Source organism: Ambystoma mexicanum, chromosome 11 (assembly GCF_040938575.1).
Source record: "Ambystoma mexicanum isolate Mex_15411 chromosome 11, UKY_AmexF1_1, whole genome shotgun sequence".
NCBI classification, from domain to species: domain Eukaryota; kingdom Metazoa; phylum Chordata; class Amphibia; order Caudata; family Ambystomatidae; genus Ambystoma; species Ambystoma mexicanum.
Genome location: NC_090934.1, coordinates 317,549,515 through 317,573,966, shown reverse-complemented (window position 1 = coordinate 317,573,966; position 24,452 = coordinate 317,549,515). Strand labels below are relative to the sequence as shown.

At 44.7% G+C, this 24,452-nt stretch overlaps 1 protein-coding gene across 1 annotated transcript in view; it reads right to left on the bottom strand.

Annotated features, from left to right (window-relative positions):
* HIVEP3 (HIVEP zinc finger 3) overlaps positions 1-24,452 on the bottom strand; it is a 791,497-nt gene that overhangs the window by 58,829 nt on the left and 708,216 nt on the right. The window contains exon 8 of the mRNA XM_069623046.1: positions 2,904-3,925. Coding sequence (XP_069479147.1) covers positions 2,904-3,925 — 1,022 coding nt within the window. The remainder of the gene's footprint in view (positions 1-2,903; positions 3,926-24,452) is intronic.

Genomic DNA, 24,452 nt, shown 5'->3' with positions numbered 1-24,452 from the left:
CCACGAAGCAACGCCTGGGAAAACCAGGCGTGCTTACCGGGTCCCGCAAGGGGAAGAGGGAGCAAACAACTGGCCATCTCGTAATGGCCCGTTGTTTGCTCCCTCTCCCATTCCCATTCAGCCCTATGGGGGCTGAAATGGGAATGGGGAAGGACCGTGTCCGGGTTCTTGGAGGGAGGAATTACCGGGCCTTCCGAACTCAGAATGGCCCGGTAAGTCCTCATTCTGAGGACCCGGACCCGACGCGATTTCGGCGGCAGCCATGCCGCCAATAGCGGCATGGTTACCGCCGAACTCGTAATGAGGGCCCTGGTCTGTTAAACTGAAACTGGGTATCACCATTACGGTTGTTGTCTGAAATTCCACTCTCCATGCTTGCTGTTCCTGCCCTGTCTGCCTTGCTGCCGAAAACAATGGGGAAGTTGCTTTTGGGGACGTGCAGCTGAGGTGGAAGCCCCTTTGTTGCTTGCCTCAGAATCACTCTCATTGGACTATTAAAGGTGTTTGAAAACATCACAAACCTCTTGTTCATATTAGTCATGGTGTTGGACCTGTTTCTACTATACAAGGTTTTATTCTGTTCTTCATAGTAATTTTCAACAAGATATGGATAAGTATTTTCTTATTTATGATTATCATTATCTTTTTTCAATTCGCAAATTTTTATCTAATGTGAGTTGTTTGAATTTCCTAATGCCTTTATTAATTATTTCTAATTTTGTTTTGATGTCTTGTATCACACTGTCTTGTTGAATTATATGTTCCTTGTTCTGTTTCTTTGCTTCTTCTTCTGCGGATTCGATAATCAATATCACACAATCTCTCGAACATTTGTTCCGATTCCACTGAAATTTACCTTAAACTTCGGATTGTCAATGAAGAGGTACACTACGTACTTGGAGTCTATCTGCAATCACACCTGCTTTCAAATATTCCAGAATCAGCTGGCCATGGGACTCAGTTCCAAGCAAATTTTATTTTTTTTGGGATGATTGATTCAAGATTGTTGGTTTGGGGATTGGTAAATCGGACCTCTCGGACAAGAAGAGAAGGTAGCCCAAGCAGTTTCTGAAACCTTTCTTCTGAGAAACTCATTACGAGTTCGGCCGGTAGCCATGCCGCTATTGGCGGCATGGCTGCCGCTGAAATCGCTTCCGTGTCCGGGTCCTCGGAATGAGGACTTACCGGGCCATTCCGAGTTCGGATGGCCCGGTAATTCCTCCCTCAAGGACCTGGACACGGTCCTTCCCCATTCCCATTTCAGCCCCCATAGGGCTGAATGGGAATGGGAGAGGAAGCAAACAATGGGCCATAACGAGATGGCCTGTTTGCTCCCTCTTCCCCTCGCGGGACCCGGTAAGCACGCCTGGCGTGCTTAACGTGTCCCGCGAAGGGACCTCGTAATGTGGCGAAACGGGTAGAATGGCGCAGTCACCTTTTACGGCGCCGTTTAACCCGTTCCGCCAGCGTCGTAATGAGGCCCACTGTATTTACATTCTCCATGATTTAACTTCAAAATCCTGGACATCCTGTACTGAGACTAAGATTAGTAGACCACATACCTGCTAGAGACTCAATGAACAGTCTTAGAAAATTACAGAGCTCATTATATAATTATTTTACTAGTGAAGAGGATTTTTATGTTTTTGTTTTTATAGTGTCTATGAATAAGTGGGGGTACTCCAGATTGAGTCTAAAATAAAGCAATGTTCACGTCCCGATGAAGGCCCAATAGAAAGTCAAGTGAGAATGCTTGGAAAAGGCATAGCACAGTAGAGAGGCTGAAACATGTGTCAACAATTATATGACAAGAGAATACATTTTGGACTAGTCTATTTTACAGAAAGGACGCCTAAATACCTGGGTCCTTGTACCACATTAATCTCATGTCTGTATGACGAAGCCTATTAAAACAGTTTGATTAGGTTAAAATCTTGTTTGCTGCTCTCCTTTGGGTGGGGGTACAGATCAGATGTGGTTGTTGTTTTTTTACCATGATGACCATGATGAAAGACTTCTAATTTGTCTATGTGAAGAAAATGGTGCACTGTATTTGAAAAAGTCACCTTGTACTAACCCCTATGCACACATTTTCTTAGAGTATTGTTGTTAGTTGAGAGGCTGGTGGCATGAATATGTCTGTTTCTAATTATATATATATATATATATATATATGACAACAAAACAAACAATAATTATTTTAAAATAAAGAAGGAATAAAGTGACATTTTGGTTAATAAGATGCACTGTCGATTAATGCTGAATATTGATTAAGCATTTAGTCAGGTAGTGGTGTAATCACAATTCCTGTGAAAGTATAAGGAAGGGGTAACCAGTTTCCTCTGCATATTTTGTGTCATTTATTTGTTCCCATATCAAAACTGGCCCCGCGAACCAGAAATTGGGTAGTACCCATATATTAACATGTTTCACTTCACCTATGAAGATATTAATTTTGATCACATACCAAAAGGAAAACGAGAATTTCCATCCTCACTGAAGGAATCAGAAAATGTAGGGAACATGTGTGGAGTCATAGTAATGGGTAACAATCTATACACATTAAGGAATTGTTTAGGGACAGACTCTTCTACCCATTGAATAAGAAAATCCAATTTGGTTCTTAAAATAACTCAAAGCTAAGGAAAAAGTAGTTTTTCATCCATACTCATGTTCATATCTTGAACTACAAACAGGATTGGATTGTGAACAAGAATAGCCCTATTAATGTTTTCCTTTCTAAGAATGTAGTAGATGCTTCAGGGATTATTATTGACACTCTCAAGCTGTGGATAGGTGGACCTGAAACATTCAATCAAAAACGCCATTAATGTACCAATGCTTTATGTTCTAGTAATACACCATCACAATCATACTCTAAATAATAACATATAGAAACTTACCAGCTTGGAAGTGCGACCCTCAATGCTTTTGCTATGGTGCTTTTGAGGTAGAGCCAGTGAAGATGGCAATCCATGCTCAAGGTTAAGAGTGCTTTGAGCTTTCACATCTGTTTTGCTACCAGTAGGTAGCTCATCCTTTCCTGGGCATTGATATCTAGACGATATTTCAGGTTCACATGGGGACAGGACTTGTTTTAGAGTGGAGAACCTAACCAATGAGATTTCTCTGCTTGGAGGGAAATGGTGCACAGGTGATAGTCCCCTCTCTGGGGAAAGATAAGAGCGAGGAGATAAATCTTTCCTTGGCGACATATGCCTACTTGGTGACACACATCTCAATGGTGATAACTCCCTTCCTGGTGACATGCGATGACAGGGTGACATTCGTCTTCCTGGTGATGAGCACCTCAATGGTGACATTTCGCCAGTTGGTGAAAAGCGTTTTGGAGAAGTTTCATTTTTGGTTAACAAGTACCTTCTAGATAATGCTGATCCTTTGCTTGAGGACCACCTCCTTCGAGGTGATGTATCTTTTGAGACCGATAGATCCATTCCTAAGAACATCTGTGGTCTTGTAACTGATTCTCTTTCAGCAGTCGACAAATGCTCACTGGACGTCAAATAAGGCCTGTGAATGCCTGACAATATGTGGCCAACAGGGTTTTCGCTAAGCTCTACTGACAATTCTGCTTCCACCAACTGGGGACCAGCTGTTGGCTGGCATTTCGAACCAACATCTGGTTTTGAAAGTGAGGTTGACCCGATAATGTCTTCTTGAGAAGATGGAGGCACTATTTGATGATGAGCATGTTTTATATCACCAGATTTCAAAGAAGGTTCCTCCTGGCTTTCTTCTTCATCATCTTCATCCTCCTCATCATTATCATCATCGTCATCATCATCATCTTCGTCGTCTTCATCGTCGTCGTCATCCGTATCATCCAAATCTGAAAACTGGTGCTCCTCGATAGCCTCTGATCCCTCCCTTCCGTCTGAATCTTGAAACAATTCTTCACTGGTTCCTAAAAGCACAAAAGAACAAAATACATATATATGACAACTAAACAAAGTATTAAGAAGAGAAGAAACAGTTCGAGAATACGGATAGAACATTTCATGAAATGTTATTAGGTAACATTTCCGAGCATGGCTTAACACATTTTTTTCATTAATGACCTTTTTAGTGAGTTATGTTTTTCCTGTACAGGTGTTAGTGTGTTAAAGTAAATGCCATGAAACTCTTCATACTTCAGCGGTCATCTGCCCAGAACTGCTGTACAGGGTGCAGCTTCATGGCCCTATAAGTGAAAACCTGTTCTTTCAAGTAAAGTTTGGTAAACTTTAGTGTGTTTGTCTTCAGAAATTACCATTTTGGCCTCTGAAAATACATCTTTGCCTCACAAAACCATTTTCAGTGCTCTTCGCAATTTGAAACGTCCTTTTTCTCCATCCCCTGAGCAGATCACAGATTCAATTACTATTATGTGCTTGCACATTGTACTAATTGCTATACACAATAGACACCTAGAGATGTGACCCATTCATGGCTCTGCTCTGTTTTCCCATGCCTTAAACACAAGTAGCCAATTTCCAGTAAGCATTTTTTAGGTGCTATAATATCCCTTATGGATCATTTTATTCAGGTACATCTGATACTTACATTTCCAGGATTATTCTTGCATATAAAACGTTAAGGGAACAGCTAGTATGATAACAGCACTCTGAACCATGTCAACCATGACTCACAAAGCTATTCTAAGCTAAGCGTAGTTTAGTTGGTCAGGCCCTCGATCACTGCAAAGTTGAGTTAAAGACTTAGGGTCTCATTAAGAGTGTAGTGGTGTGGTTACAAAATGGCAAAAATGTTGTGGTAATTCCGTTTCCGCAGTATTACAGCACTGCCATACTATAGGTTTGGTGGTATGGTGGAGGAGAATTGCTTGCAAAATTCTAGAGGTAAATCCGACGCCTTACCGGAAAATTGGTGGAATTATCGTCGGCAATAATTCCAGTGAAATCCCCATGGAGTCCTATGCACTCCAAAAATGGGGACTTACATACCACCACTTGTAATCCAGTGTAACCAACTTGCCATAACGTTAATTCCATTTGGTGGTATTTCATCGGATTTGCTGCAGAAATACTGCCGGACTTGTAATGAGGACCTTAATTTTGAAATGTAAGAAGTGCAATCAAAATAACTCACAAGTGTGTCTTGTAATTAAGGCTAAACCCAAATTCAGTGAGGAAGTTAACTAAAGAAGCATTGACAAAGTCAACAGTTTTAGCTTTTGTGAAGGCATGAGATAAGCATCTGCCTGTGTTACCTTGCCATAAAACAGCAATAGCTGAACAATGGTGTGAGTACCTGGGCATATGATGTTAGTGCCTGGCAAATACATATCTAATACCTACACACAAGACAAAACTAGTGGCTTTGCCAATGCTTGCTTTTAACAGGACTACTTCGGGGTAAATAACAGATCAGATCAGGGGGCACACATATTGTTTATAAATAAAGCAGCTGGGGCAAACTTTTTAAAAACTTTCTTTATGCCAGGAGCTCACTTACAGTGGCAATTGGGCCACTAATGCTCAGATGGGTGTGAAGAGAAAAGACAGTCAGACCCTGTATGGCACACAATCGAATGTTACTGTGTGACAAGACTAGCTCAACAAGAACTTTGGAGGGTGTTTTTTGGACACGAAGGACAGAGTATGTGTGGAACGCTATGTGAATTAACATGGCAATGAGCAGTCAATGGGTTGGTAAATAACCAAACAATGGCCAGATTATGTGTATTGCCCCTCCCTACTATCTATGCACTGTGGTAAATCTGGCAATGTCATCACACACTCTCAGGGGAAACTCTCATCCCATGTGGCCAGGGAAGGGCAGCTGCTGCCTGATCCTGACCCTGTAAATGACTGCTTCAGGGAGGACCACATGGGGGAAACAGGCCTCATGGGGGGGGGGAGGAGACACATTGGCAGGAACCTGGTATCCCCCTTTCAACTCATGCTATGATACTGACTCTGTGAATTCCCCATCCTGTATGACACAGAATCCGTCCACCAACTTACTACTGACTATACGGCTTTTTTCCGTTCTCCTTATGGAAACACTGACACAAGGAAGAGTGTGGGAGCAATGCAGAGCACTGAAGAAGAGACACGCTCTAGTGTTTGGGAGACTCTTATAGGTGTCAGTACATTGCGAACCATAAACCCTGGATTGGAGAACTGTATAATACAGAGGAAAAGAAATGTGTTTGTGAACTATACAGAAGCTGAGAAACTCTGAGGAAGGGAGCCCTCTCCTGAGGACTGTGGAGCTTTCATAATTTGTTTCTTTGTCCACCCTTTTGGAATTTTGTGTGTGAACTGTGGAATGAACTACCTTTAACCAGTTAAAAGACTACATCCCTTTTCACATTATATTAGGTTTAAAATATAAGGGTCAATTTAGGATTTCAGACACAGGACAGAGAACTCTTATGCTTTTGGACATTCTGACATTGGGCCTCATTACGAGTTTGGAGGTAGCCATGGTGCTATTAGCAAAATCGTGTCCGGGTCCGGGTATTCGGAATGGGGATTTACCGGGTCATTCCAACCTTGGAGGACCCGGAAATTACCCATTCTGAAAACCATTCCCCATTCCCATTCAAGCCCCCACAGAGCTCAATGGGAGTAGGGAAGGAGCTAATAATGGGCCCGCAAAAAGCCCGATATTAGCTCCCTGTCCCTTAGCTGTTAAAACCAGCTGGCCTTAGTGGGACCCGGTAAGGGACCTCGGAATGCGGCGGTAGGGGGTTAATGGCACTGGCATCCTTACCAGTGCCATTAACCCCTTACCGCCGCACTCGTAATAAGGCCCATTGACTTCCTTTAGTTTCATTGTGGCTTGCAGACCCTTCATAGTGATAGGGAGAAGTAGGTCTTTCTCTAACTCTCCTTTTACTTTAATTAAAGTTTAAAGCAACCAACATAATGCCATTGTTTTCGAATCTTACTCCTGGTTCGTTACAGCACCAATGCAATAGTTTTAGCTAATAACAGCCAAAACAAAAAAAGGACTATTGACAAGCAAGAAATATGGTCATGCATTGTTGTTTTCTAAATAGTGTTTCCTATTTGTTTGATAACTGCATGGGCAATACCATTATATTCCCTTCTATCACATTAGTAATTTCATTACTATGGTTCGTGATCGTGGGTGCCTCTAATGCTAGCCCTATATCTCTGGTTAGTATTGTTTTTCATAGTAAACCATTTAAATGAAAAAAACAGACTGGGCTCTACTGTGAATGAATATTGTAATTTCACAGAAAAATAATTGCTCAGAGACATTCTCTATGGATAGAAGTACAGGTAACTAATGACACCTCAACTTTAGCAATGTTTCTTTCAAATGATTTTATAATGTGAACTTGCTGGGATGTGCCTTGGCTTCTAGTTCTAACCCTAAACTCCTTCAATGACCCTTTCCCTAACCCAGGCCCTAAGCCCCTACTTTGACCCTGACCCTAACTGTACAATGACCTTGGCAACATCCATTTCTCTGACCATAGCCTTACTCTACCCATACCCCTTCCCTGACTATAACCTAACTTTAACGTCAGCCATGAGTTTACGTATTAACCTAATTACGATGAGTTGCATTTTCACAGTGTTGAAACACAATGCACAGTGCCGTTATATCATTCAAGAGTGTGGGTGATGAGACACTCATTTTTCTATTCCCACGAATTAGTCCTAACCAATACCAATATAAATAGCAATAGTATGACCATCTATGTGGCACGCTAGTTAAGCAGTAAACTCTGAGTCCAGGGGGCATTACCGAGTCAGGTAATACCCCTGCGGTGAGGGGTTTATAGCTATTAGTACCCTGGCCCGCCAGACCGGGGTACTAATAGCATTGTTTCTGTTCCGAAATGCTATAGCATTTTGGAACAGAAAAAAAAATGTTTTCAAAGGAAACAGAGTCCGTTTTCCCTTTCCATGATGGCCATCGAGAGCGAACACGCTGGGGACAGAAGTGTTCCCAGCGCATTTGCTCCCGAAAAGGAGAAATACGAAGGTAAGTGGGGTTGGGAGGGCGGGAAGGGTATTGTGTGCAGGGGAGGGGGGGAAAAAAAAAACCTTACCTGAATACCCGGCAGGGGACATTGAGGGATACTGAGGCTACAGTAAAACAATACAGCGGAACAGCTCGCACGAGGCACAGACAATATTCGAGACCCCTTACGAAAAGGGAAATCAAACACATTGGGGCTCATTCCGAGTACGGCGCTAACCAATGGCGCTATTAACGCCTTGGTTGACGCCGTGCCCGGACCGGCAGCGCCTTGGTGGATGGCGGAATCACCGCCCCATTCCAAGGTTGGCGGGGCGGTAATTCCCCATTCACCAAGGCTCTTTCCCATTCCCAAATGAGCCCCCATAGGGCTCAATGGGAATGGGGAAGATGCAAATAACGGTGACCGTTCATTACGGTCACCGTTATTGGCTTGGAGGCCCCTTTGCGCCCTCGACTTTAACACCTGCTCAAAGAAGGCGTTAAGGGCGAGGGCGCAGAGGGAACTCGGAGTATGGCGGTAAGGGATTACCGCCACCGGTCTCGTTACCGGTGGCCGCTATCCCTTACCGCCATACTCGGAATGAGGCCCATTTAATAATTGGCTCTTGGTTACAAATGGACATGAAGAATCATTTTGCTGTTGTCAGAATTAAGTTACAGACTTTTTTTCCTCCATTCCCAGTCACACATCCACCAGGCACGCTGTCAGGACAACCGTCTCAGGCTGAAAATGAAATGCGATGTGTGTCTCAACTGTATATCCATAATTCTGCAGATCATAGCAACACATGCTAACTTTCCAACAGTGTTTCTAAATAGAGACAAACGTTTTTAATTCATAAAAAGGTTTAGGGTCCTGGAAGGGTCACGTGGGGCCATGCTTGCATCACGTCAAACCTTGCAGCAGATCTATGAGCAAACAATAAATACTAATCGATGCAAGTGGCATGGAGACAGTTAGCATGGGTCCCAGTACAACCATGCAGTCCATCACCAGCTGCCGAATCTCATCCAAATTAATTGAAATACAAGTCGCCCATTCTGGCCGGTGCCTCGCTGTGACCCTCGATGGAAGCAGGGACACATGGTAGCACACCTGTTCTGCCTCAATCTTCCATTATCCCTGCTGAACAACACTTAGATTTTGAAGGTTCACTAGGTAGCCAGTGGTGGAAATGGAACAAGTGTAAAGGGGGATCCCACACGGGCTGGGGCAGTGTTTGGGGGAGGGGCGGAGCTGGCAGTTGAACTCTGCTCAAAGGAAATGTTCAATATAATAGTCTAAAAATGTTGCCATTTATTTCATGCTGCTTTTTTCCAAACTCCACACTGTACATCAATTCCACTTTAAATGACGTCCATAGCAGTGGTGCGCCCAAAATACTGTTGGTGATGTAGTGATTTTTAGTACATTAAGGGATTCATAGACACGCTCTACAGTGCAAGGCTACCAGGGTAGCTCGCCAGGCTGAGAGACCATTGCTGAGATTTTATATATTGAAATCTGGTTGTTAATCATATGACTTTTTTCAATACCTTATTAAAAAAAACAAGTGCTATAAAATGTTTGGCCAGGGCCTGGGTTGAGTTGGTCGCTTGCTTATATTCAAGGCAGAGGTGGGGGTATTTCTGCCCCCATGATAAAACACAAAGGAAGCAGCACAAAATGTACACAGTATTTGTGTGGTAGTCCAGCAAAAAAAAAACTAAAAAAAAACGAATGAATGCAGTTTAAGCAGCATTTTTGAGTTTGGAAATGACTTTCTTTTCCAAATGAGCATCTTACACTTTCATATAAAAATAAAGGTGTGCCCATTGTTATATCCGCCTTATGTCCCGCTACGCGGTGATGTAAGGCATCACAAATAAAAGCCCCGCCCCAGCTCAGCGAGGGCAGTTCCAGGCAAGACAGCAACACATTGCAGCCTAGGGCCCTGTCATCCTGTTTCCCGCCGACACATCGGCCGGGGAATGGAATGTAACACTGGCAACGAGGCAAGTGAAATGAACGGCGCATGCGACGCCCAGTAAATTAAGCCCTCGGCAGGGCCACAATTTTTGGAAGCACGGTGGGGGGCCCATCCACCACCAGAAAAAATATATATTTTTTTTCTTTTTCCCTCTTCTTCCTCTATCCAAATGAACTGGAACAAATTTGGACATATCCAGAATTTTTCACAAAGTGGCCATACATCTGAATCCTGAAGGCCCAAGGCCAACTGGCAGACGTCTTTGGACCCACCTACCTGGAAAGGGAGACAGGCAAGAGCATCGCGCCCACACCTCTATCACACGACGTGAGAGCCAAGCATGGCTGCAGATACCAAGGTGAGGGGGCATTGCAATACGTGAGCAGAAGGAGGCACCAGAGCCATGCACCATGGCGACAGGAAGCTCTACTCCCAGGCCCAGCACACCCTCCAACAAATTTGTCACCATCCACGCCACACGCACGCCCGCAAGGGGGAACATCGATCGCAATCAGCCCTTTCGACCCATACACTGACCCTTCTTCGGTTGGCCCCCAGGTGGCAGCTGTGGTTACAAAAATCCGAGATGGCCATGGATTGCAAAGACATTACCACGTCAAGGAAAATGAGGTCGCACCTCCTACTGAATGTCGGGGATGAGGTTCTACGCATATTCAACTCGCTGGCGATAGCAGATGGCCTCAACGTCTACCAACAAACCAAGGACGCGCTCACGGCCCACTTCATGCCCCAGCTCAATCCAGACTATGAGACATTCGTCTTCTGTACGACCATCCAGCTGGATGCCTATCACACCAGGCTACGGAAACTCGCTATCTCGTGAATTTACCAACATTGAAAAGGAAATCCGATGAGATTATTAATGGGATACACTCAGAGAAGCTGAGGAGGATGGTGCTCAGCGAAAAAGGCATATCTCTGACCAGAATCCTGGAACTTGGCCGCCAGAGGGAGTTGGCACATGCCAGAGCAGCGCACATGGACACGACCTTGCAGAAACTCCAACCGGCACTCACAATGGCGACGGTGGCCCAAATCACGAACCGCCAATATATGAGGGAAGAGGCCGCGGCAACACAGGCACTCCAGATGGCAACCAAGAACCCTGGGACCCACGGAATGTGGGTGGTGTGGAGGACCTCGCCATGGTCGACGCAACTGCCCAGCCCAAGGCACCACGTGTGGGGCATGTGGCAGAAAGGACCACTACGCCAAGGTATGCAGATCATCGGGGCTGCCACAACAAACCCAAACTCCCCAAGACAGGACCTCAACCTCGGGAAAGAAGAAGAAACAAGCCAGTGTTCGCAGAGTCGAGACCGCAAATTCATCGACCGAGGAGGAAGGGGATGATGTGACACAATATCCCAGCAAGAGGTTGCAAACGAGCAATGGAAAAAAGGAAAAAAGTATACCTGGTCTCAGCACTGAACTACGGAGACACCACACCCAAAAGAAAACTGAGAAGACGGAAATTCCAAACAGCCATCCAAGGACAAGACACGCAAATGACCATAGACACTGGGGCGTCCGTTAATGTTATGCAGCTGACCACATTCAGAAGACTACGGCCCCCACCAGTCCTGAAAACAACAGACACACTGTTGTTTGCGTATGGGTGCAAAACTCCACTGCCCATAGTAGGTCGATTCCGGACCACACTCAGCAAGGGTGACAATTTGCTGCAGTCCAAAATCTATGTCATAAATGCCGGAATCGAGTGTCTACTAAGCAGAGACGTGGCAGATGACCTCGGACTCATAAGCTTCATATGCGAGGTGACGGAGTCACAAGACATCGACAGCATTCTCGGGAAGTACCCAAACCTTCTTGAGGGGATTGGATGTCTCAAAGGGAAGTCCATCAAGCTGCACATTGATGAGTCCGTCCAACCACAAGCAGTACGACACCAAAGAATGCCATTCCACATACGAAACCAGGTGGAGAAAGAGCCCTGGGCACTCGAGGAAGCGGGCATCATTGAGGAAGTGACCGGACCAACACCGTGGGTGTCGCCCATGGTCGTCACCAAGAAACCCAAACAACCCGGGAAGGTGAGAATATGCATTGATATGTGCCTCCCCAATGCGGCGATAAAACGAGAGCATCACATCACCCCGACCCTCGATGAGATAGTAGCAGACCTCACAGGATCCAAGATATTCTCGAAGGTCGACCTCAATGCCGGATATCACCAACCTAAACTCCACTGTGATTCCAGGTACATCACAACATTTTCCACTCACATCGGCCTGCGCTGATACAAGCGGCTCAGCTTTGGGATCTCCTCTGCAGCCGAAGTATTTCAGCAAACGATCCATCAAGTGATACGCGGCATCCGGCGGGTACCAAACTTCAGTGATGACATTCTCATACACGCAGAGAACAAAAAAGAACACATACGACGGCTCCACATGCTACTCAGCAGGCTAGAGAGTGCAGGCCTAACAATCCACAGTGCGAGTTCCTAAAGGAGGAGATCTCCTTCTTTGGGTATACCTTCAACAGCGCAGGCATCTCGGCAGACCCCCAAAAAGTAGCAGACATCCAGGCTGCCTCACCCCCCACCACACCAACAGAGGTACGCAGTTTCCTAGGAATGGCAACCTACTGCAGAAGGTTCATCCCCAGCCTTGCCACACTATCAGAACCCCTAAGAGAACTCACAAAGGCCAGCACGAAATGGGTGTGGAGCCCCCAGCTGCCAAGAAGCGTTTGAACAAATCAAGGCATCACTCTCGCCAGACACCACCATGTCATATTATGATCCCACATTATCGACCAAACTGTACGTTGACGCCAGTGGGCCTAGGAGCCATCCTAATACAAGTGGCCAACACAGGAGAGTCAGTGCCGATCGCATATGCCTGCTGCGCCCTAACACCGATGGAGCAACGGTACTCCCATATGGAAAAAGAAGTGATTGCAGTGTTGTGGGGCTGCCGCCATTTTCATCTATATCTGTATGGCCGAAAGTTCAAGGCCTACACGGACCACAAACCACTACTCCCCATCTTCACTGGCTCATCCTCACATGCCCCAGCCAGGATCGGAAAGTGGCTACTACCGTACAACAATATGACTTTGAGTTAGCATATCAGCCAGGCAGTGGAAACCCAGCTGATTTCCTGTCGAGACACCCGAGAGCGGCCACACCGGGGGAAATACAGGCAGCTGAAGAAACGGAGGAACACATTTGCCAGGTGATCCACACAATGAAACCAAGAGCCATCGGCATTAAAGACATTGTGGAGGCCACGCAAGCCGACCCATGCTGTGACTTAGTTAAAGACACGATCATCTCGGGGGAATGGAAGTCTTTCCTACGGAATGTCCACAATCGAACGGCTGAAGCGAAAGCAAAAGAATTCCTAACTGGCATCTTCACGGTAAGACAAGACCTATCAATCACAGAGGAAGGGCTCATCCTAAGAGGGACCCGAATCGTCATCCCCGCAAGCATGCAGGACAGGGTCGTGGCATTGGCGCATGAGGGTCACCAAGGAATGGTAGGAACCAAGGCCTGGATAAGACACTGTGTCTGGTTCCCACAGATCGATGGGAAAGTGAAGCAACTTATGAACACATGTCTCTCATGCCAAATAACAGGGGCGCCGCCCAACCCTGAGCCCATACTATCAGCAGAGCGAGGGTCCTCGAGATGGGACGCCATCAGCATAGACTTCTGCAATATACAGGAGGGCACGTACTTATTGGTGGTGATCGACGATCACTCCAGGTACCCGGAGGTTGAAATCGTAACATCCACGGCGGCGGAAGTGGTCATACCCGCGATAGAGAAAATCTTCGCCACTCACGGCCTCCCGAGGCGGATTCGGAGTGACAATGGCCCACCATTCCAAGGAGAGGAGTTCAGGAGGTATATCACCGAACTCAACATTCAGTACCATCACATAATGCCCAGGTGGCCGCAGGCCAACGGTGACGTGGAACGATTAATGCGAACAATAAACAAAGTCCTGCACCTGTCGCACGTAAACTCAAGCCCCTGGAGAGTGGTAGGTCAGAAATAGGAGACAGACAAGTGGACATGGCTGTACAGGATCGTTTATTATAATTGTTAAAGAAAACCTAGGCGAATCCCTATGTTCTAAGATGAAGTTCCTATGCAAAACAATAACAAACATGTGCTCGTCAGGACGTCTTTACAAAATAAACTTTGAAGAAAGAAAGAAAGAGAGAGAAAGAAAGAAAGAGAAAGAAAGAAAGATTGAAAGAAAGAAAGAAAGAAAGAAAGAAAGAAAGAAAGAAAGAAAGAAAGAAAGAAAGAAAGAAAGAAAGAAAGAGAAAGAAAGAAAGAAAGAAAGATTAAGTCACCGTTTAGTCAGAAGTGTCACTTCCCCTCTGCAAACTTGGTGGTGGCTGGTGTTCTGACCCCCCCACCCCAATAATGTCCTTCTATTCTTTTCCAACTGGCTTTTGTCTGAATAACCAAAACATTTCTTTTTTTTTTTTTTTAAAAAAAAAAGCTCTTTAGTGTTTTGGAACAACCACCCCAATGTTCCTTCTCAAGTAACCCAAAAAGTGACTTTTTCAAGGATGACAGGTCTTTCTGTCCATGAATAATAACAAAGTTCAGGCTCTAGATGCAAAGTCTGGCTTAGTGAGTCTCATCTATCCCCTCGTGGGACTATGATTCTTCAAGCCCTCACTTCCCAGTGGGATCTGGGTTTTCTCTGTACTGTTGATTCTGTTTTTTCAAGGTATTGCTTGGTTCAGCCCCAGAGGATTATGGGCTTGGCACATCTCTCCTGTTCCAGCTCAGGATCCTGCTTCTCTCAGACCCCAGCAGACCTCTCGTATCCGCCTGCAAAATCTTGCACTCTCACTTAAAGAATTTATTGGCCCAGGTTAGGAGTTTTATTCTATCCCCCATCAGGGTTTTTCTGCTCTCAGCCCCCAATGGGTTCCTCCTATCTCCCTTCAGGATCTTGTGGTTCTCAGGCCCCAGCGAGCCATGGGCTTTCTCAAGCCTGATTGGTAAGTCTCTCTTATCCCCCTTTGGGATCTTGTGACTCTTAAGCCCCAGCATGCTCTGGGCTTTCTCAGCCCTTATTACCGTTCCCCGTACCACCCTCCTTCTGTTGCCCTGCTCCGACGCATACTTTCTCTCCTTCTGTGGCAGGGCTCCTGGATGATGTCAGGATTCCAGTCCCTGGTGGTTCTGCGCTTTGCGTCTGTCCGTGCAGCTACATTTCCGGCTTCTCTTCTGCTTCTTCCATTTCAGGACAGCCGTGTGTGTGCCTCCCTTGAAGCTAACAGAGCGTAAACAGTAGGGGTGGGGGGTAACAGTGAACTGGGGAAGTGTTAATGACTCAACCCTCTTTCATGCCTGCTGTGTCTTCCCTCTGGTTGGATGACACTTCCCGCACACTGGTTGCTGCTCTTTGCTCAACAACTATGTCCTTTTTAGACATTTGCCAAATGAAATTGGGCCAAACGAACTGGAACAAAAACAAGCACACTTCCCACTTGATGGCACCAGAAGACTGTGTACACAATGATTTTCAGGACCAATCATTAGTGAGGGAGCCCTGGCCTGGGTCAAATGCACATTTTGAAGACTTCTGGGGATTTGCCCCAGCTACCCGCAGTTCGCATACATCCTGTTGTGCATCCATTACCTGGCTGCACACCCACAGTGGAGCAATGCTGTTGAGGAGTGCGGTGAAAGCAGCCCAGCGTTGTTGGGGGCCTGTGCAGCTCACATCAAGGGAAACTTGCACTCAGTTTCTAAGTGTCTGAGTAACTGTTAACTGTCACTATTGTCAGATGATGGTGAAGACCAGGGCTATGACGCCTCCGTCTCGCCAAAACCGCATGCACAGATGGTGGTACAAGGTTCTTATCTGCACGTTAATCCTCTGGTCTATTTTGAAATCACAGGAGCTCTTTTGAGTCAAAGTCCTAGGGGGCCCTAAGGCTAGAATGTCTTGAAATGCATTTTGTGAGAGTGAGGCATGATCCTGCACACAGCTGGGGCAGTGAAACATACGATTTTCTAAAACCCAATCCGTGTGCCCAATGACCAACTTTCTGGCAGCCCTATCAGTCTACTTCAGGCTGTTGGTGAGCGCAGATTACAAATAATTTCAGCTAACACAAGTGCGTCAAAGACCAACTGAATCCATGGAAGTGTACCAAGCCTGGTAATACCAGCTGCAATTCACATGAACCTTGATGGATGATGAGGTGATGGTGAAATTGATCCAAGGGACCTTTTTTCATAAGTCTAGGATGGCAAGTCCCGAGGAAATCATGGATCATGTAACAGAGAAACTAGGTTGCTCCAACAAGCTTGCAATCGAGGGTGACACACATCGCAGTCCAGTGGACTATCCAAGGAAAAAAAGATCAAGAGCTCAAATGCATACCAAAGTCTGACTCAAAGAATGCCCCTCATATTTGCACCCAAAGTCTACCATCACCTGATGCTGGGGAATCTGAATCTGTTAAGGATCGGTCAAGCACCAAGGCTGGTGCCCTTCCAAATAGCAAACATGCTGCAGATATGGCAAGGTAAACTACCTGAGGAAGAATAGAAGGAGGCATTTTTCATATCTAGTCTTTGGAGTGGCTTTGCACAAGTGCTGACCAATTGTACTGTCATCATATGTGACAAGGAGGAACCTGTCCTGATCATAGGTATCACGAAAAACGTGATGACACAAGCACATTTCATGATGATTATACAAAAACTGGGTCTCCTGAAAAGAAGCGTAAGAATGTTTATATTTGACAGCTCAACACCATTGCTATTGGAGGGGCCATATTCTAGTATGGTGGCCCATGGATAATGAATAGTGCAATTTTTTGTCACCATTGTAGGCAAGAACACACTAATGGAGTGTGACCGTGCATAAGATTTGGAAATTATTAATTTTATATTTGGGGTACATGATAAGGACTTTTTATTATTGCTCCAGACCTACACATTATTGTTCCAATTGGTAGGGTTGCCTGAAAGACCAGCAGGTCTGCCTACACATAGATGATCTGGTACCACAAGTTTCATTGTCTACGGAGCATTACATTACACTTAATAAAGAAAGCTGAACAAGAGTTAGATACACTGGAAAATAATGACATTACTGAAGGTAGCAATGAAGATAAAGCAGCCCAAATAAGTGTGCATCTGTTTTGGAATGTGCCACCCATAAATCGTGATTAGCAGGAAAACATAAGCTACTTCTACAATAGATGATACTGTAGGTCATGAGTGTTCGCCGAACTGGAACCCGATGAACTCGAGAAACATCACTTTGCTTTCATCACACAAAGGTCTACATTGCTATAAGTTAATGGGCTTTCGTGTGTCTTCGTAGAGTCCTCAATGACAGTGATTATATTTTGATGTATGAAACGTCAGAGGTTGAACATATGGACTGTTTGTAAAATATTCTTTGCCGGTTGACTGTAAATGTAAATATTCTTTGCCGGTTGACTGTAAATGGTGTAAAAGTCCCCTGCCTGACCTTGGGATCCCATAGTATGGTGGTCAAGAGGGCCATGTGCCACCTGAAGCTAGTGGATACTGGGCCCAGAGAACTTATACAGGAAATCCCTGGACCACCTTCACTGGATCCTTGAGTAAGGCAGGGGGCAGTCACAGGAATGATCAACCCACTACCAGTGGCATGAAGGACCACCAAGGGGAGCATAGCCATAGATACCCTTTCACCCCCACAACCCGTAAACCTACCAAAGATTCCACAGGGAAAGTGTGATGGCCCTAACCCATAAGGCGACTCCGTTCCATAAGGGGCAGTCCATCGGGCTCCCTAGCCTCACACAGACATTTAGCACAGGAAAAGATGCCTCTCTCTTTGAGGAGCCAACATTGCCGCAGTTCAAAGTCCTCAATGAGGGAGAAAATACATGTTTTCTTCTGGCACTGACCTCAGAGGAACATTTCACATAATGATTCACACATTTTTTTTTACAAAACCACACTAAAATAAAAAAAAGGAAATTATTTGTCCAGAACACATGAGTAAAGAAACATACAAACTTCATTCCCCAGTGTTGCGAGTTCCCCATGACAAAAGAAGTTTAAACTTAGCAGGCAACCTCTCAAAGTTATCAAGACCTTTTCCAACTCGAGATCTGTCGCATGTTCTTTGTAAAATCCTGCTTTCAATGACATTACAAGCCAACCAAGCTATAAGTCGAAACTAATGTAATGTATTTGCTATTGCATCGAACACTATTGAGTTCTGCATGTTATAATAAACACACCCATCGACTTTGTTATTATTGAGAAGCTCTATTTCAAGATGCATTCATTTGACAAAGGCTTCCCTGCACAGCACACTGAATTGAATGTATACCTTAAACACTGCTCTTCTGTTACCATATGTAACATCAGTTTGACAACAGAATGTGCACTGAGTGGTGGCGTCTGCATATTGCTTACAAAACATGAAATCAAAACCTAAGCTGTACAAATGGGCAGGTTTTCTCGTGCACGATACTATGTTTTTAAACATCTTGTTTGATTGTTTATTCGTTGGAACACTGTTCCATTTTAATTACTCGAGATGCATTAACACACTTGGAAACCATTATGAAAATGTGCTCCATTTTGATTGTTAACTGCCATGTTCACAAGGCAAGTCACATCATTTTATAGAAAGTATTAAAATAAATAAATAAATAAAATAAAATAAAATAAAATAAATAAAAAAGAAAGTATTTTACATTAAAAAAATTCAACTGCATACTGGAGATCTTTAATTTATAATATGTTGCTTACTTTTCATGAGGTACCCAGTTTGAAAGATATTATACAGATGCATCTTAGGCTTTAAATTGACTTTTGGCCATTTCCTAAAGTCAACTGAAGAGAGAAAAAAATGGACTGATTAAAAAATGTTGATTATAGGAAGCAGGCTGCCAATTGGCTATGAATATAGTGGGGGGTCTCATAGGAGGGAACCCTAGATTAGACGTGGACATTATCTTGATTGGCATATTAATGTATACAATCAATAGGACGTCTATGAGAAAATTATTTCCTGGAAGGTTTCATATTTTGATGGTGGGTGTCCTGACCTTTGCTGTGCACTGCCTCTATTTTGGTAGGAGACAGGGTTACAGTGTTGGGGAGGGGATCTAGATCACTGGTGTGAGAAATCTGAGGGCATCCAATCTGAGGGCATCCTCACTTCTTTTCCCAAGATATACTTCTCTCAAGTGACCAGGGGAAGGCTGATGCTGCCAGATCGTGACCCTGGGGGTATCTGAGAGAGAGGACACCATTTATTTTATTTTTATTGTATTGAGCATGTAAGACACTTTATATATCAGAATTGTGTTTCAAATCACCATAAGGCTAAATGGAAAGGCAACAGGGGAAATAATACGAATTGCAAACACAGTAATGTACACTCATGGTCCTACTAAGGCCTGTGGCATTCGGCCGTGCAAGTGCATTGAAGAGAAGTGCAGGTGAAGAGGATGACAGGGGGAGCAAGGAGTGAACAAGTGCTGGAGGAGGGCCTGGCAGGGAAGTGCTAAGGGGAGCTAAGGAGGAGAGCATCAGGCTAAGTGCTAGTATAGGTGACACAAGTTGGTATTTGTTGTTAGCTGTTATAATAGTATTGCTGATACGTTTAGCCTTGTTTTAGCCTGTCATATTTAATTTAGCTAGCTATACTTGCGTAGACCTTTTTTAATCAAAAATGAGCTCTTTTATAACTGTGATTATTTTCTAAATGATTAGCCATTACATTTATTACGTCGATAGGGCTATGCATTCTGCTGCTTGCCCATGTTGTTATACTAACAGTGCCTGGAATACAACTCCCATTGTTTCTGTAGTCCGGAACACTACTAATTTGCTTCCCAGGTGCTTTAGTACCGGTGCGTAATCATTTAGCCGGTCTGTGCCGGTCCGTGACGGCCGCTGGCTGCTCTCTCGCTTGCCTGGTAAGACGCCAATTTAACATATCATTGCATAATTTGATTAAGGCAGTGCTGTAGAACATGGGAATGAAGAATAGTTTGGGGGTGCCCATTTATCGTATGGAGCACGCACAGCTGCATTGTACAATGGTAGCTTGATGAGGTGACAGCCTCCCTAGTGGAGGGCAACCATTCTGGAGTCTTATCACGATAAAACATACCGTTGTGCAGCCGGGAATGTGTCTCCCTGGAGAGCATGGCAGTACTGATCTCAGCCCATGCCATCCTAGTACTGGAGTTGAGGAATCAACACAAGCATTCTGGGGGCAATGTTCAGTTGGAGGCTAAGAAGGCTCCAGTCATGCTGGTAGACTCTAGGGCACATAGAACCATGAGCACATTGCAGCGCGTGGAACAAACAGATTTAAAGCTGAGTACACCAGTGGTTAAAGATTTGAATTTGAAGCCTAATCATAAATGTTGTATTAAAATACTCTTACTTAATATGAGATCACTAATAAAACAAGCCCAGGATGTGTCTACTTATATTGAAAGCCAGGAGATAGATGTTTGTGTACTGACACCTGTTATCATGATGCATCAGGGCCCACAATTGCCTTAGTCATTCCCGCCGACTATGATATATTGCAGCAGGATAAACAGGTGGTTAGGGGAAGTGGAGTCACTTTTATCTTTAAAACTGACCTGGATGTGTGGGAAGTTGCAACATCACCTATTGAAGGGTGTAATATCATACAGATTAAAATCAGGAATAACGCAGAAACTACATACAACTTGGTCCTGGTTTATAGACTGCCCAGCGCAGTGCCTAAATTGACTACACAAATTTGCCATAGTCTTCTTCCTAATCTGAAAATTAACACAAAAGTACGGGTTATAAGGGATTTTAATCTTTAGCTGGGAAATGAGAATGACTCTCAGGCAGGAATTGTGGTGTGGGGTGAAACATAGCCCCTGAAGTCCAGAAATAAAGAGGCCAGAGTCATTTGTATATGTCCACTGAACTATAAGGACAGCACAGAAATGGAGATGTCTGACATAATGCCTATTGAACCAAAAGCAGGCCCAAGGAAAGAAAGTGGGTGAATATCAACAGTGTAAAGATATGCACAATGCATTTCAGCAAGGAAAAGATAGACATGTGGCTGACAATCCATGGAGAGCTGCACTTTTACTTAATTTACAAGAAATAAAATAATTTCCTTTTTGCTTTTCCCTCATCCAAATGACAGTATGCCGAGGAAAATGCTCACAAGACTTTCAAAATGAGAACATGGTTTTCTCATATAACTGCCCTTTACATATGGACAATCCAGAAGTGATATTCATGTATTTTGAAACTGTGAAAGTAAAGAAACATAGTATATGTGCATAAGGCCCAGTTGCCTTATAAAATGTCACGTACATTGCATTGTGTGCGAGTTTAAAAGGCCATTGCTTGCAGGGTGCATGAGCCGGTCATTTCTCCAAATATGAAACTTGACCTCCAAGACCTTTCCTCTGTTATCCTGGGGAGAAGCACCTGGGTGTCAACCATCAATCAGGGCCACTACTTACAAATATAGAAAGAAATCCACTACTTAGATGGAAACCAAGTTAAGGACTGATAAGGCCATGCCTGTTCTTTCAGCAGAAGTGACCTTGAGGTCACAATTCCAATAAAATGTCCATTAGAGTTGCTATCAGTTGCTATCTGGGCCTCATAGGGGGAGGCGGACATAAACATGAGCCAGCATCTGCCTAGTCACGCGCCTTGGGGTAAATGCAATTTAAGGACAACAAAGGAAAAGGCTGCAGTTTAATTAATAGGAAAATACACATTATTGTATAAAAGGGCAACAGAGATGCCACAACGGTTCTTCCAGACTTTCATTAAAGGTGACAGTAACCCCCTTTAAACCATGCTAAAACAATGTTTGTGTGATAAACATAACAAAAGTTATTAATGAAAATTTGATTTGGGCTTTCCCTTGATTACAAGAGATTTGAAAGTTGGTGTGAGGGTAAAGGAAATAATTAACATGAACATTATGAAGTGGCATTTTTTCACGATATAGCTCCTGAGTAAATGAAGAAAACCTGTATCTCTGCATAGGAAGGGCTTGCCGTCACTGTTTTGCCTTAAAATGTAGTTCTTAAAAATATATTCATACATGTAAAGATTTGAAAAATTAGGGTGCTTGCCATTTTGATAGATTTTATTTGTTTTAAACATGCCAAGCCCACTGTCAAATTGGGATGATGAAGCTTTCTCCGCCCACAGCTGTCCTAAATTCGCTCCCCTCATCTCCTTGTCTTATTAGCACACAGGTTGGAGGTGGGTAAAGAAAACCAAACAATCCCTTTTGCTGGAATCATGACAAGTTTGTAATGCCATTTGCCCTATAAGTAAATCAGTTTGCATTAGAATTGGGCTTTTTCACTTATTCCGAGAGGCAACATGCTGCTGAACTCTTGCGAGAAACATCCCTGCAGAAAGGCCTAAATCTTGCATTGCAGATAGGAACCAGGAAACATGGAAGCTGATTGGGACCACTTCGAGCATTCAAAGGAGACAATCCTTGACTGACACCCTTGCTGTCCCAGCGGTGCCCTGCTGTTCCCTGATGCACATTCTAAGGCCTCTCCTGTAAGTAAAACTATCCCCCAAGGCAGATGGTGAGCAGATCGTGAGCAAGTGGATCTAGTTCACCTAAGCCCTGCCCACCTGGTACCTTCCTGTCTGCCGCTCTTTTTCACCACTTAGCAAGCCCCACCCACCTGGTGCCTTCCTGCTTGCCGCTCTTTTTCACCACTTAGCAAGCCCCGCCCTCCTGGTGCCTTCCTGCTGGCCACTCTTTTTTCCCTACTTAAGGAGCCCTCCAGCCTCTTTTACTTTGCAGATGGGGAGCAGGTGCACGTGGATCTAGGTCACCTGGCCTAAGCCCCGCCCACCTGGTGCCTTCCTGCCTGCCACTCTTTTTCACCACTTAGCAAGCCCTGCCCACCTGGTGCCTTCCTGCTTGTGGCTCTTTTTCACCATTTAGCAAGCCCCGCCCACCTGGTGCCTTCCTGCTTGCTGCTCTTTTTTCCCTACTTAAGGAGCCCCCCAGCCTCTTTTCCTTTTGAGATGGGGAGCAGGTGCAAGTAGATCCAGGTCACCTGTTCTAAGCCCTGCCCACCTGGTGCCTTCCTGCCTGCCGCTCTTTTTCACCACTTGGTAAGGCCCGCCCATCTGGTGCCTTCCTGCTTTTTGCTCTTTTCACCACTTAGCAAGCCCCGCCCACTTGGTGCCTTTCCTGCTTGCTGCTCTTTTTTCCCTACTTAAGGAGCCCTACAGCCTCTCCTCCTTTCCCTTCTCCCTTTTCCTATCTCCTCCCCTTACTTTCTTCTATGCACTTACTCTATCAGAATTGTCCCCTGGACCTAATATGATAGCAGCCCGTCTGTTTCCTCCACCCTCCCATTACTGCCCCCCCCCTCCAGCACTATCTGAAATGTCATCAGGCCTAGTATGATAGTCGCTTGTTTTGTTCCTCCCCTCCCTTTCTGCACCCCTCTCCCTCATCTTTTGTTTATCTCTGGCTCTACCAGAAATGTTGTCAGGCCTAGTATGGAAGTCGCCTGCCCGTTTCCATTTCCTTCCCACTCTCCCCCTCCCTTCCTTATCTATGTCTTAGCTCTTGCACTATCTGAAATGTTGTCAGGCCGAGTACGATAGTTAATTTCACATCCTTACTGTTCATGGCCTGTAAGAATGTCAATGTATTTTCCCTTGTTCCCTCCCTTGCCTTGAAGCGCTTTGTGTATATAAGCGATATATAAATAAACTATCATATCATATCAAAGCCATAGATTGTGTAGGCCCTGCAATTGTTTTTTAAGTACCGTTTGTTCATAGCAAAATATCCTCTTTGTCTGTGTAGATCCTTACCATATTTAATTAAAGTAAATCAATTAATTCCCCTATAGAAAACACGGGATGTGTTTTGTTGGCATTCAAAACCAACAAGCTCTTCCCAGTATGTTTTGAGCCGGTATAGATGTAAAGATCTGCCAAAAGAATTAATCCCAAAACCTTGTTTCCACGTGAGTGTTCAGGGTGCAAAATTAAATTCCCCATTAATCCCCTTCATTTTAAATCAGCCTAATTGATGTTTGAAGGGTGGGGATTGCTGGGAGAAAAGTATTATAACCAAATCATCCATCACTGTGTGTCTTGAATTGTCTTGGTCAAATCTGATCTGGTGGGCAAGGGGGGCAAGGTAGATTTTGAAGTGCCATGGTGATAGGATAGAACCCTGGGGGATGCCACAGCTAGAGAGTATGGTGGTGCAGGAGAAAGGGCCCAGTTGCAGCTGGGAAGGGTGGTCGTTTTATGATGATGGAATGGTTGACCTTGTAAAAGGCAGAGGAGAGATTTAGCAAAACGAGAACAGCAGGAGAGTTGGAGAGAGTTGGAGTCCAGATGTGCAAGCATGATTTCACAGGTTTTCAGGAGTGCAGTTTCCGTGCCTCTGGGTGCCCGGAATCCAGATTGGTGGT